The sequence below is a fragment of the Bubalus kerabau genome, chromosome 7 (genome assembly GCF_029407905.1).
Source record: "Bubalus kerabau isolate K-KA32 ecotype Philippines breed swamp buffalo chromosome 7, PCC_UOA_SB_1v2, whole genome shotgun sequence".
Lineage (NCBI taxonomy): Eukaryota > Metazoa > Chordata > Mammalia > Artiodactyla > Bovidae > Bubalus > Bubalus kerabau.
Window position 1 is genome coordinate 109,832,603 of NC_073630.1, and position 13,821 is coordinate 109,846,423.

Genomic DNA, 13,821 nt, shown 5'->3' on the forward strand with positions numbered 1-13,821 from the left:
TTGCACACAAGTCTCTTACATCTCTTGCATTGGTAGGACAGTTCTTTGTCACTAGCGCCACCTGGGAAGCCCAGGAAAAGGAGTATCTACCCCAAATAACTGCTGAGAAGCTTAAATAAATAACTCCCCATCTCGGTGCCCCTCTAAGGAATTGCTGTGTTCTGCATTTCATGTCTTTTAAAGGTCAACTTCAAGGCCAAATCTTTTTTCACTCAGTCCAGATCTTTAGATCTTCAGATCTATATTTGGAATTTGTTCATTAGTTGGTGCCCATTTTCAGACAAAATATGTGCCTTTCCATCATTCAGCTGTTTACAAGCACCTGCCAGTTATTCAGAAGGATTCTTCGAGCAGAGCTCCCTTCTAGCCAAGAGGCTCTGGGAGTCAATGACTGAGAAACCGAGGCTGCCACTGGGCCCAACTTACACGTGTGCTGTGATGAAGCTGAGTTCTCTGCTATTGCTGTCTATGTCTATTGGTGTCTCCACAAGTTCCCTAGTTTCTCTTGGGCCCTGTTTAGCTAATCATGCATCGAAGAGAATAAAATGTGTTCAGTTCAGTTCAGCCACTCAGTCGTGTCCAGCTCTTTGCGACCCCATGAAGCGCAGCACGCCAGGCCTCCCTGTCCATCACCAACTCCCGGAGTTCACTCAGACTCACATCCATCGAGTCAGTGATGCCATCCAGCCATCTCGTCCTCTGTAGTCCCCTTCACAGCTAAATTAGACAAGTTTATAAAAGGTCTGGCATGCACCCCACCTGATAGGTTAATTTCTTTCCATTTTCTCTCATTCTCTGGACTCACTGATATTCGAATTCCACACTCACATCCCAGGTTCTTTCTCCCACATGAGGCTGCCTTTCTCCATTTTTATCCTTTAAAAACTTGAAGGTATTTGGGGATGGAAGGCATCAGCCTGCTCTTCCTCTTGGTCTGTGAAGAGGGGGGTAGTTTACACTCTGCACCCTGGCTGGTCCCAAACTTTAGAACCTCTTCTGTTTGGCATCCATCCATGGCTGTAGGGAAAGGCAGGAAGGGACTTCCTAGAGTTACTTTCAGTCTCTGAGTCAAGGATGATGATGCTGAATAAATCTTGACTATATGACTTATATAGTCAAGAGGAGAAGGAAGAAAGGAGGGAAGCAGGCAGGGAAAGAAAGAATAGAAATAGACTATACAGATATAGGTAATTTATGTATGAGGATGAGATGGATAGATAACACCTCTGACTCAACAGAAATGAAATTGAGCAAAGTTCTGGAGATAGTGAAGGACAGGGAAGCCTGGTGTGCTGCCCTCCATGGGGTCTCACAGAGCTGGACACGTCTCAGCAACTGAACAGCAATTTTATGTATGTTGTATATCTAATACATATTAAATCTCTATCTATCTATCCATTTATTAATTATCTATCTATCTGTCTACCTGCTCAGTCATCTAGCACTTCTGGCTAGATTTCAGTTTTCAGTGAATGAATTTCAGTTTTATTCACTGAATCATAGTCTCCTGATCTGAAGAGTATGATCTGTGAATTTCAAGTCACAAATGGTCTAAACTTGCAGGCACAGCTGTATGGGAAACATTCATTGGGAGTTGGGAGAACAGGCTCAAGGTTCTCACCAGATAGCTCTTGGAAATTCACTTCCCTTTTCTAGTTCTTAGTTTCCTCATCTGTGAAGTATGGTATGAGAATCTCAGACTAGCCAAGTCCTGGGAACCTTTCATTTTTATTTCCCTTTTCAAAAACTTGTGGTCAAGCTATTTCATTGAATTGTGATGCCATTTTGTATTTTTAAGAGTATTTTAGTGTACTGATGTTACATGTGCTTTGATAAGTGCATTAAGTAGAATTATTATCAATTACAACAAATAGACAAAAACTCGTGGTCAAAGCTGGTTAGAGTATCTGACATATTAAGAAACTACCTCAGTTGGTTGAATGAATGGATAGACGGATGAATGAATGGTGATAGTTAAACAGGCAGCTGCCTCTTGGTGGAGGCAGACTTGATAAGTTTCCATCCACCTGTCTTTATTTTTTTCTTCAGCCAGTGATTCTCAAAAGACTATCCTAGCAGTACCTGAATTAGAATTATCCTTCTGGCCTCACTATAGCTCTGCCAAAGAACAAACCCTGGCATGGGCCTGTGATAAGCATTTTTTGCTGCTGAGATTCTGATACACACTGGATTTTGAAGGCAATTGCAAATCCGTGGGCTTATCAGCCCACGGATGATTGGCATCCTGGCTTGTGTATATGAAAACTGGGTGGAGAGCTTTTTCCTGCAATTCAATTGTTAACGTTTCAATTTGTTTCTGTTCACCAGCTTCCGCAGCATTTGGGGGGAGAACGAGCCTCTGTTATATTAATACAAATATTGCACTACCTAGAAATGGCCAGCAGGCGGCAGTAGATGATCACATATTCCTTACCTACCATTTCCCTCCCCGCGAAGTCTTAAAATTTGTATTATTTTTTCTTTTAGAAGGGAGGGTAAAAAAACCCCACAAACTTTAAGACCGATTTTCCTTAGGAAAACAAAACAAAACAAGTATTCCTGTGCAAAATGAAATTTGTTGTCTGTTTAATTGAGTCAAACAACAAGCGTCTTTATCGGAGTTTTTATTGGCATCGGAGTTTTATTGTGTATGGTGACTTAAGACAGAGGGACGCACTTTCTAAATGGGCTGTCCTCTCCAATATCAATCTTTATTCAGTAGAAGGAGACAATCTCCTGAGTTTATTTAGTGGAAAAACTTGACACTGTTTTCTATACATCAACATCACCGAAGATGTTGATATTGACAGATTGTCCAAGTTTGGATATGTGTCTGTCTTGTAGGCCTAGAGAATTTTTTTTTTTTTGATAGATTGTTTTGAGCATAAAAAATATGCTGCTGTAGGAAAACCATAAGATACAGATGAGCAAAAAAGAGAAGTAAAGTCACAATAATATTCCCATACCAAGATATATTGGTTTAGTTGCTAAGTTGTGTGACCCCATTGTGACCCCATGGACTGTAGCCTGCCAGGCTCCTCTGTCCATGAGATTTTCCAGGCAAGAACACTGGAGTGGGTTGCCATTTCCTTCTCCAGGGGATCTTCCTGACCCAGGGAATGAACCCAGGTCTCCTGCATTGCAGGCAGAATCTTTCCCAACTGAGAGATAGCCACTATAAATATTTAATTAGAGCAAAATCACTAACACACACACAAGCACACATATACAGACATGATATAAATTATGTGTATATGATCACAATGTGTGTGAGTGTTTTTTTGCCTGCCCTTTCATATAATATCTTGCTATAATATACCCCTCGGTGACTATGCTTCAAGATCATCATTTTTAATGTCTATGTAGTATTCTTTCATATAGACGTTCTTTTAATTTCAACTGTATTTTTACCATATTTTCAATGAGTCTCATGATACAAAATTGCAAGCGCCTTTAAAGTACCTGGGAATGTTATAAATATCGTGGTGATACACTGTCTTTTATATAAATCATCACATGTGTCTTTAATTATATCGGCTTTATTCTAGTTAAGTAGACACTGGCCATAGTGTGTAAGTAAGCTTGCAGAGGCTGGGGTGGTCTGGTTCACTAAGTATTTTTGTTAGGGTGTGGATTCAAGTGCTCTGGGAAAGTCTGGACAGCTTCATCTCTCTCAACTTTGGAGGCAGGGTTGATTTGTTTCTGTTTCCTTGTTTGTGTCTCTGCTGCTGCTGCTGCTGCTAAGTTGCTTCAGTCGTGTCTGACTCTGTGCGACCCCATAGACGGCAGCCCACCAGGTTCCCCCGTCCCTGGGATTCTCCAGGCGAGAACGCTGCAGTGGGGTGCCATTGCCTTCTCTGGCTTGTGTCTCTAGAATGCTGTTATTGAAATGGAATCTGTTTGTCAATTTCCCTCTCCCTTAAGGCAGGTGGAGAACAAGTCCCGAGGGAAAGAATACAGGTCACACTTAACATTCGCCAGCCACTGAATCAGATTAGCAACCTCTTTTGAGGCACCATCCCCTTTAGAATTTTCTATAGCCCCTCCGCCCTTGCTCCCCAAACTCTAAGTGGATGGTAGAAAGTGTTGAGAGGTGGCAAGCATGTGGGGAAAATATGCTTGACAACAGAGACTTAGCACGATTTAGAAACAACAGCCTTGAGAGAACTGGAGAAGGAAATGGATCCCTGCTCCAGTGTTCTTGCCTGGAGAATCCCATGGGCAGAGGAGCCTGGAGGGCATGGGGTAGCAAAGAGTCGGACACGACTGAGCGACCGAGTAACACACCTCGAGTCAGGGCAGGCTCTCTTAGGACCTGACTGAGAGGCTTTTGTAAGAAGGATTAGACCTGGGTGCTCGTTTGTTTCTTATTTATATTCATACTTGCAAAGTTGATTTTGCTTTTTCCTCCTTCTCGCTGCTGTGCGGGGCACACCGGGTGCTGGTTATACTCTCCCAACGTATGTTATATGAATATAACACATTATAAGTAATATAAAGAATAATTCATTATATATAATATAATACAATGAATCCTGTGAATTCATTTGTGATGACATCACTCCCAAAGCCTCTATTGCTTCTTTGCACACTCCCTCTGGTCAATTTCTCATTTCCTTTTTTTTTGGCCATGCCTCGTGGGATCTTCGTTCCCCGACCAGAAACCAAACCCAGGCCCTTGGCAGTGAAGGCTTGCAGTCCTAACCACTGGAAAGCCAGGGAATTCCCTATTTCTCTCTTTTTTTTTTTTTAAGTCTTGTTCCAGTCATTATTTCTAGCCATCAGTTTTCTAGGAAATTTTATGGGACCTTCCTTGTTTAACAATACTCTAAGATGAATAAGTATATATAATACTTTATTCAAACTTTAACAGGGTCCTAAATAAGTGTCTACTAACAGGAACTAGGCCCTTTTAAAAGAGATAAAGGAGAAGCACAAAAAGCGGTTTCTGACTCATTCATCCACCCAACACATATTTTAGAAGGAGTCCATTATGTACAGTTTAGTTGAACAAACACTAATGAGTGGCCACAAATACTGGCACGCTGCCAGAGTTCTACCCATTTTGCAGATGAAGAAACTGGGGCCCACAGGGATCTGCGCTTCATCCAAGACTATGCAGCTAATAAATGGAGAGCCAGGATCTCCACCTCATCTGGCAGCCTCCAAAGCTGTGGACGTCATAGACTTCCAGCCTGGGAGCAATCAGAGGGAAAGACGCTAAGTCACTAATGTCGCCTTGAACAGGCCAATAGCTTTATCTGAGGAAAAATGAAAAAGGATGGAAGGAGGAATAACAGACTCCTGCTGACATTCCCACTGCTTCAGTGCCTGGGGGCCCTGACTTACCTGTGGCACTGTCGATTCTGGGCCATGACCTAGGACAGAAAAGAGAACCAAGGTAAGTGTCTGCTGCATTCAATTCATTGTCCTCCCCAGAGGAGCAGGTAGTCATCGAAGGCAGGTCACAAATCAAGTTATAGAGCACTTCCTTTGTGCTTGTGCTGTTTTAGACCCAAAGGAACATCTCATTATAGAGAATTTAGGAAAACAGAGAAGTGCATCTAGAAAAAAACAGTCAACACCACAGGTAATATTTCGGCGAGGCTCAGGCATATGTACGGGCTTCCCCGGTGGCTCAGACAGTAAAGTGTCTGTCTGCAATGCAGGAGACCTGGGTTCGATCCCTGGTTTGGGAAGATGCCCTGGAGAAGGAAATGGCAGCCCACTCCAGTATTCTTTTTTTTTTTTTCACTCCAGTATTCTTGCCTGGAAAATTCCACGGACGGCGGAGCCTGGTAGGCTACCGTCCATGGGGTTGCAAAGAGTCAGACACGACCGAGCGACTTCACTTCACAGGCATATGTGCACATGTGTGTATGAGGATATCTGCATACATTTTGATATATAGATGCCTAAAAATAATATTAAAGAATGTATAGGCTCCTGCAGATATAGAGAACAGACGTGTGAACCCATGCTGGAGGAAGGGGAGGCAGGGATGAATTGGGAGATTAGGACTGACATATACACACTACCATGGGTGAAGTCTGTTGACCCTGCTATAAAGCACAGGAAGCTCAAACTCTCCTAGAGGAGAGGGATGGGGGAGGTTGGAGGGGGGACCAAGAGGGAGAGGATATATGTATCAGATCAGATCAGATCAGTCGCTCAGTCGTGTCCAACTCTTTGTGACCCCATGAATCACAGCATGCCAGGCCTCCCTGTCCATCACCAACTCCCGGAGTTCACTGAGACTCATGTCTATCGAGTCAGTGATATATGTATACATACAGCTGATTCCCTTCATTGTATAGAAGAAACTAACATGACATTGTAAAGCAATTGTACTCCAATAAAAACTGCATTGTAGATCTTTAACTGTTACTAAGAAACATGCTATTTATCTGCTGTGTGATTTCTGCAGGGGGAAATTAGGCTCTTGCTCCCTTTTGAAACTGTAAATCATGTTGCATTGTGGACCCCTGGTTGCATTTTGAATCCGATTGCTGAGTATTTCCTTGGAGAGACTCCATCAAGTGCAGTGGAAGTGTCTGACAATGATAATGTGCGTCTTCTTAGCTCCTTGTTTCATATCACTCACATGCCTTCTGGATGGTTTGCATCAATCTTTCAATCTATATTCTTGTTTACAGAGTGAGGGGTATCTGCTGTGTGATTTCTGCAGGGGGAAATTAGGCTCTTGCTCCCTTTTGAAACTGTAAATCATGTTGCATTGTGGACCCCTGGTTGCATTTTGAATCCGATTGCTGAGTATTTCCTTGGAGAGACTCCATCAAGTGCAGTGGAAGTGTCTGACAATGATAATGTGCATCTTCTTAGCTCCTTGTTTCATATCACTCACGTGCCTTCTAGATGGTTTGCATCAATCTTTCAATCTATATTCTTGTTTACAGAGTGAGGGGTGATCATCTCATCACATCTTACCACTGTTAAATCCACGACCATTTAAAACCATTTAAAACAACTTTTCCTATTTGCCGCTTGATTCTTTTTTACCTGTTTCACTTCCTTGATGACTAGTGAGGATGAATTGTTATTTATTTTTTCCAAATAGTTTCAGGCCTTTGCATGTCTTCATTGGTGAAGTTATCTGGGAAGACCAATGAGGTCTTCTCCTGGCCGCCACATTCCCTCTTGGACACATTCCCCAGTGTGCTTTTGGAAGCTCCTTTTGCCTAGATTTCGGACGATGATCTGAAAAGCCCTGGGGTAATGAGAGCTCTGAAGGGTGAGCCTGCGGTAAGCTTCGTTGTTTGCGCCTTTAATAACCCCTGGTCCTTGCAGGCACCTATTCTCTGAGGCTCTCAAAGTGCGTCACAGAAGCAATTAATTGAGCATCGCAACACACGCCGGGTGTAAATATTTATGAGGTCTCGGTGGTGGTGGCTGGGACGCCGGGCACAGAAGAGTTAAGCTGGGAGATTGTAGTCACCAGGAGATCACAGCCCACGAGCCCCACCTCCAGCTCAGCCTGTTGCCTTCTTCTCACAAGGTTCATGCCCCAAACGATTCTGTTGGGTCGCTACCACTGTTCCAAGTTCATGGAGGAAATGTGGGGTTCACGGGGCTCCATGGCTCATCCCATCCTGCCAAGATCGAAGGAATTGCCACCAGCCTGTGGGACACCCCCCTCCCCAAGATCCTTCCCACCTCCCCGGGCCCTAGCCTGCAGGCGCTGGCCAGTCATGCTTTGGAAGGACTGTGCACTCCCTGAGGTGCCGTGTGGTTCGCTCTTGGCTCTCTTTCAAGTTGCCCGAGATTCTGCAGAAATTAACAGTAAATCAGCCAGGAAGGAGCAGATCATTTATCTGGGGCCTGAGAGCTCTCTCTTGACACTTTCCACACATGACCTCTTCCCTGACATCTTGGTCTTTGATTAACGCCACGAAGGGCTCCCCAGAGTCGCAACTCCTGACGTGTGACATGGAAATGATATATTTCTGCGACGGTACAGGCCGCTTGATGCGGGCGTGGCAGGCCATGGACAGACGGCAGCGCGTGAGCACAGGCAGGATGCGGTCCTGACTCGGGGACTCTGAGGATGAGGCACCCTCTTCCTGGGACTGGAGGAGGAGCTTCAGGTTTTAAATTATGATTTCATTCTCTGTCTAATCTTAGCCTCACCCCCATTTTTATTTTATTTTTAAAAATGTATTTATTTACTTATTTCATTTTTGGCTGTTCTGGATCTTTGTTGCCAAGCGAGTGTTTCTCTAGTTGTGGTGAGCGGGGGTTTCACTGTAGTTGCCGTGCCCAGCCTTTTCATTGCGGTAGCTTCTCTTGTTGCAGAGCATTGGCTCCAGGGCGTGTGGACTTCAGTAGCGGTGGCTCCCCGGCTCTAGAGCACAGTCTCAACAGTTGTGGTGTATGGGCTTGGTTGCTCCGTGGCATGTGGGATCTTCTCAGATTAGGGATCGAACCCGTGTCTCCTGCATTGGCAGGTGGATTCTTTCCCACTGAGCCACCAGGGAAGCCCTCACCCATCCAGTTTTTAGACTCAAAGACCATCAACATCTGAAAGTACGTTGGAAATAATGTCCAATTTGTGGTTGCAGGTTTCAGATTCTTGGGGGCTGGACTGAGGTCTTGGGATGCTAAAAAGAGCGTATCTGAAGGGAAAAACACCTGTTCAGGTACTGAGCAGGGCTCAGCTCTGGCCTGTGGGCTTTCCCTGCTTTGCAGATGCAACTAAGACTTAGAAGTCACGTGTCTAAAGTGACACGGAAAGCCATCGGCAGTGATAGGATTGGCCTTGTTATTCACCAGCTGAGGCAACAACTTAGCCTGCTGGGCTCCCTGCCTCTGGAAGCTTCCTCCCAATTGTAAAGCCGTCTGCAAGTGGTTTATCTGGTGACTCCTCTTGGTGGGGCCCCAAAGCCACAGTGCTCATTCATATGTCATATCCTCCGGGACTGTGCACCCCAGGGTCCTCTGTGCGTCAATGCAAGCCAGATGAATTAGCAGAGGAAGCAGCAGCCAGGCAGGAATGATGTTGTTATTCCAGCTGAGCCCAAAAGCCCAGGGTGGGGGTGGGGTGGGGAGGGAGGCTGCAAGGAGGGGTCTGGGGAGGCGTTCTGGACTCCAGGGGTATGTCTGGCTGGAGTGTGGACCATGTCTCAACACCAGCAGCTGACAAGCACTCTGAAAAAGCTCCTGTGTTAACACTCTTCACAGCCTGACAGCCTAGGGTGATTAATGAAGGATGCTGCTCGCAGATTTCCTGGAGATTTGATGCATTCTCTCTGTGCTCAAGCAAGGCCCATGGTTAGCAAGCTGCCTCTTGCCAGGGAATGACAAGGATGCTCCCTGGCTTGCTTTCGTCAACAGCATCCATCACGTGGCCACGTGTGAACAGGCCGCAGCTGGATGGTGTGTCGCTTGGCAGTCACCCCTCTGCCCTCCTGACCCTCCTGCTCCTTTTGGTATCTGGGCCCTGAGGAAAGCAGCTGTCCCTCTCTATTTCTGCTTGGACAGGCAGGTGTCCACATGGTGGGCAGGGCAGTTCATGGGGTATAGAGTGAACAAAGCTGGCCTCCAGAGGTTCGTGGTTTTCAATATTTAAGGCTCATTACAAATGAAGATGTTTGATTTCTGAGTTAGTTTGAATTTTTAATACTTCTTAATAATTTAAAAGGTTTAATCATTTTTAATTTTTCGAGGGTACTAGATTAAACTCCTCCCCCCTTCACCCCTTGCTGCCTGGGAGAACTGGGTCTGATGGAGCGGGCAGGGTGCATGCATGTTGTCTTATCCATGGGAACAGAGTTTGGATGGTGCGTTGTTCTGGTCCCATAGAGATGGGACTTGGTCCTGTCTCCAGGGTGAGGCTTCTGGCTTGGAGATTAATTCCTCATCACCCTCTCGAGTCTGGTGGGCCCCTCTGGGTCTCCCCAGGCACCTGCCACTGGTCCAGAATGCGGCAGCAAACCCCCTGGGAATTGGTTGGGGTGATTTCATCCCCTCTCCCAAACCTCCAGGATTAACTGGCTCAGCTCCATACCTCACTGAAAGCTCTGCTCCTGAAATAGAAAGATTACTTTAGAATAAAATTCTCTGATTTGGGGGAAAATGACTGATTTTTTTTAATAGTCACTACCTCTAGTAGCTCTGGTGGTAAAGAATCTGCCTGCAATGCAGGAGATCCTGGTTCAATTCCTGGGTCAGGAGGATCCGCTGGAGAAGGGTTAGGCTACCCACTCCAGTATTCTTGGGATTCCTTGGTGGCTCAGCTGGTAAAGACTCCACCTAGACCTGGGTTTGATCCCTGGGTTGGGAAGATCCCCTCCAGTATTCTGGCCTGGACGATTTCATGGAGTGTATAGTCCATGGGGTTGCAAAGAAAACAGACATGACTGAGCAACTTTCACTTTTTAAACTCATTTTAGGAGCTTCCTGGTAGCTCAATGGTAAAAAAAAATCTGCCTGCCAATGCAGGAGATGCGGCTTCGATCACTGGGTCGAGAAGATCCCCTGGAGAAGAAAATGGCAAGCCCCTCCAGTATTCTTGCTTGGAGAATCCCATGAACAGAGGAGCCTGGTGGGCTACAGTCCATGGGGTCACAAAAGAACTGGACACAATTTAATGAGTAAAAACAACAGCAAAACTCATTTTAAATATAAAACAAAAAGGAGTGAAGGCAGAGGTCAAGTTTCTAAATTCATTCCCTTCTTCCTGCTCTATCTGCAGCATGTTGGGAGCTCATTTCACTCAAACTTCATAGCAATTCTTGTTGGACAGTATCTTGCTATCAATGTCAGGGCTATGATGGGATGTTAGTGCTGTATATCCCACCTGATGGGCCCACCCTCTTCTCTCCACCCCTCTGAGGGATGGGGAGGGTTTGCATCAGGGAGACATGCAGGCGGAGGTGTGGAAACGCACAGGGAGCTTGGAGGGCAGGGAACCTGAGGGATAAGCTGGAAGGACTGTGTTGACCTCTAGGTGGTGTGACGCATCTTAACGCAGAGGATAAAGGATGATCAGAGCCGCATCTCAGGAAAGTGATGCCGGAGCACACGTGTCCGAGTGGAGAGGGAAGGACAGGGGTGTAACAGTCTCAGGAAGAGGTGTGACAGGCCTCAACAGTGTGGGTTTTTATTCTTCCCTGACATAGGCACCCAAACCCTGCTCTGATCACCTGGCACCTGCCCGCTGGAACCCACACTTGTGTCACCAGAGCGGAGCCCAACTCCCCTTCTCAAACTTCCTACCCCAGGCCCTTAGCTCCTAAAGGGGAGACCAGGTGCCTAACAGAGTGCCTGGAACGCGGCTTATGCACAAAAGCATGTTGTTGAATGAGCGCAGAGGAGGGGAGGGGCGGGTGGATGACGGCGAGGCAGGCGGCAGGGAAACACAGGCGAGAGAACAACCCCGCAGTGACACAGCCTCGAGCCCCACCACAGCCCACGTCTGGGTCCACACGCAGACTCGGCCTCCTCCAGAGAGGCATGCAGGGTGTCCAGCACGTAGGAACCTGGTCCATGGGTGCATGCAACGCCCCCCCGCCCCCCACCTCGCCCAGGGACTGGTTCCAGTTTTCATTACAAATTTGACGTCGGAGAATAAGGAACGACTCCTTATTCCTTTGAAGCAGATGAAATTCACACCGAGGTGGAATCAGATCAAGTCTCGTATTTAATAAGTGAATAATGGCTCCTTCCTTTTTGGGGGCAGGTGATGGAAATGTTCTTTTAAAAATTGAAGTATAATTGATTTACAATGATCCAGGTGTACAGAAACATGATTCAATTATATATATATATATTCTTTTCCAGACTCTTTTCCACTATAGGTTATTATAAGATATTGAGTATAGTTCCCTGTGCTATACAGTAGGTCATGTTGTTAATCTACTTTATATAGAGTATATCTGCTAATACCCAATTCCCAATTCATCCCTCCTCCCTTCCTTCTTAGTGGGGCTTCCCTGGTGGCTCAGATGGTAAAGAATCCACCTACAATGCAGGAGACCCATGTTTGATCCCTGGGTCAGGAAGATCCCTTGGAGAAGAGAATGACTACCTACTCCTGTATTCTTGCCTGGAAAATTCCATGGACAGAGAAGCCTGACAGGCTATAGTCCATGGAGTCTCAAAAGAGTCAGACATGACTGACCAACTAACACTACCCCCTTGGTAAACATAAGTTTGTTTTCCAAGTCTGTGAGTCTATTTCTGTTTCATAAATAAGTTCACTGTATCATTTTTTTCAGATCCCACATATTAGTCAATATCATATAATGTTTGTCCTTCTCCATCTGATTGACTTCACTTAATACGATAATCTCCAGGTTCATCCATGTTGCTGCAAATGCATTGTTTCATTCTTTTTTATGGCTAAGTGATATTCCATTCTGTATATATATGACATCTCCTTTATCCATTCATCTGTGGATGGACACGTAGGTTGCTTCCATGTCTTGGCTGTTGTGAATAGTAAGAAGTGCTGCAGTGAACTTTGGGGTGGATGTATCTTTTTGAAATAGAGTTTTTGTCTTTTTGGTTGTATGCCCAGGAGTGGGATTTCTGGATCATATGGTAGCTCTATTTTTAGTTTTTAGGGAACCTCAACACTGTTCTCCATAATGGCTGTACCAATTTACATTCCCACCAACAGCATTAGGAGGATTATGGATTCATTTTTTTTGTGAAAGATATCCTTGACTAGGTCTAAGAATCTTCTCTTTTCTATTTTGTTTTTACGGAAAAATATTTGGGAGGAAGCAACTCCCTGAAGTGATCCCCAGAAAGACACTGCCAGTGTTTGATCTCATTCTGAACTGTGAAACGCTCATAGCCCCCACCACACTCTTGGCTGGGGGCAGCCTAGTCTGACTCTCACCCCCTCGGCATCCTACCCTACCAGGGTCCCAGAGCCTTCCCTCCTCTGAGCTTCTGTGTCAGCCCTTCTAGCTCTAACTGAACACTTTGTGTAGCTCAAAGCAGTGTATAGTTATTAACTTCTTACATAAATCTCATATTAAATTTCACTTTTCCTTTTTTCCTCAACTAGACTGTAAGTTCTTTGGGGACAGAAAGCATGTCCTGTGAGCTACAATCCCTTCCATATTTGCTATCTAAGCTCTTGACAAATATTGAAAGAGGAAAATAAATTCATTTGGCAGTTTGATGGTCATACAGCAGACGAGTGAGCAGTACAGAGCGCTGTACTTTGCCAGGCCGACTTTAGCTCCAGTGGGCAGAGCAACGCCTGAATCTACCATCCCCTCCACCCTCCACACGCTCTCTGTCCCTATCCCGTTTGTTCTGCCATCTCTCCCTGTTTCTCTGGCTCTCTTTTTCGGCTGTGCAGCCTAGCCTGTGGGATCTCAGTTCCTGGACCAGGGATAGAACTCAGGCCCTCGGCAGTGAAAGTGCCAAGTCCTAACCACTGAACTGCCAGGAAATTCCCTTCTCTCTCTTTTTGTTTTTCCATCCTTCTTGCTCTGTGAAAAGTTTCTTTTATCACCTATTTCAGGATCCAGTCTCTGCCAGGTGCTGGGAGGAGTAAAAGCTCGTAGCATCCTGGGGCATCCTGACTTTATCCACCTCCTTTCCACTCTTCTTATTCCATTCAGCCGTGTTTATTGAGCATCTTCCACATAGGAGCTGACGCAGGAGCTCCTTGCGGATGAGAGCTGGGGGGCAGCACACTTTCCCATGCATCCTCTGAAAGCTCCTGGCACCCTCTGTAAAGCTCTCAGCTTGGGGGAATCTTTAGGAAGGACACTTTCTGCACAGTGAGGGGACCAGAGGGAATAGAAGTGATTCTTAACATCTCTCTCGGCGCCGCAGATA

The 13,821-nt window shown here is 45.7% G+C and overlaps 1 protein-coding gene across 1 annotated transcript in view; it reads right to left on the reverse strand.

Moving 5' to 3' along the window:
* The window catches only part of CLNK (cytokine dependent hematopoietic cell linker), a 123,116-nt gene that overhangs the window by 92,913 nt on the left and 16,382 nt on the right, over positions 1-13,821 (reverse strand). Inside the window, exon 3 of the mRNA XM_055587425.1 lies at positions 5,350-5,378. Coding sequence (XP_055443400.1) covers positions 5,350-5,378 — 29 coding nt within the window. The remainder of the gene's footprint in view (positions 1-5,349; positions 5,379-13,821) is intronic.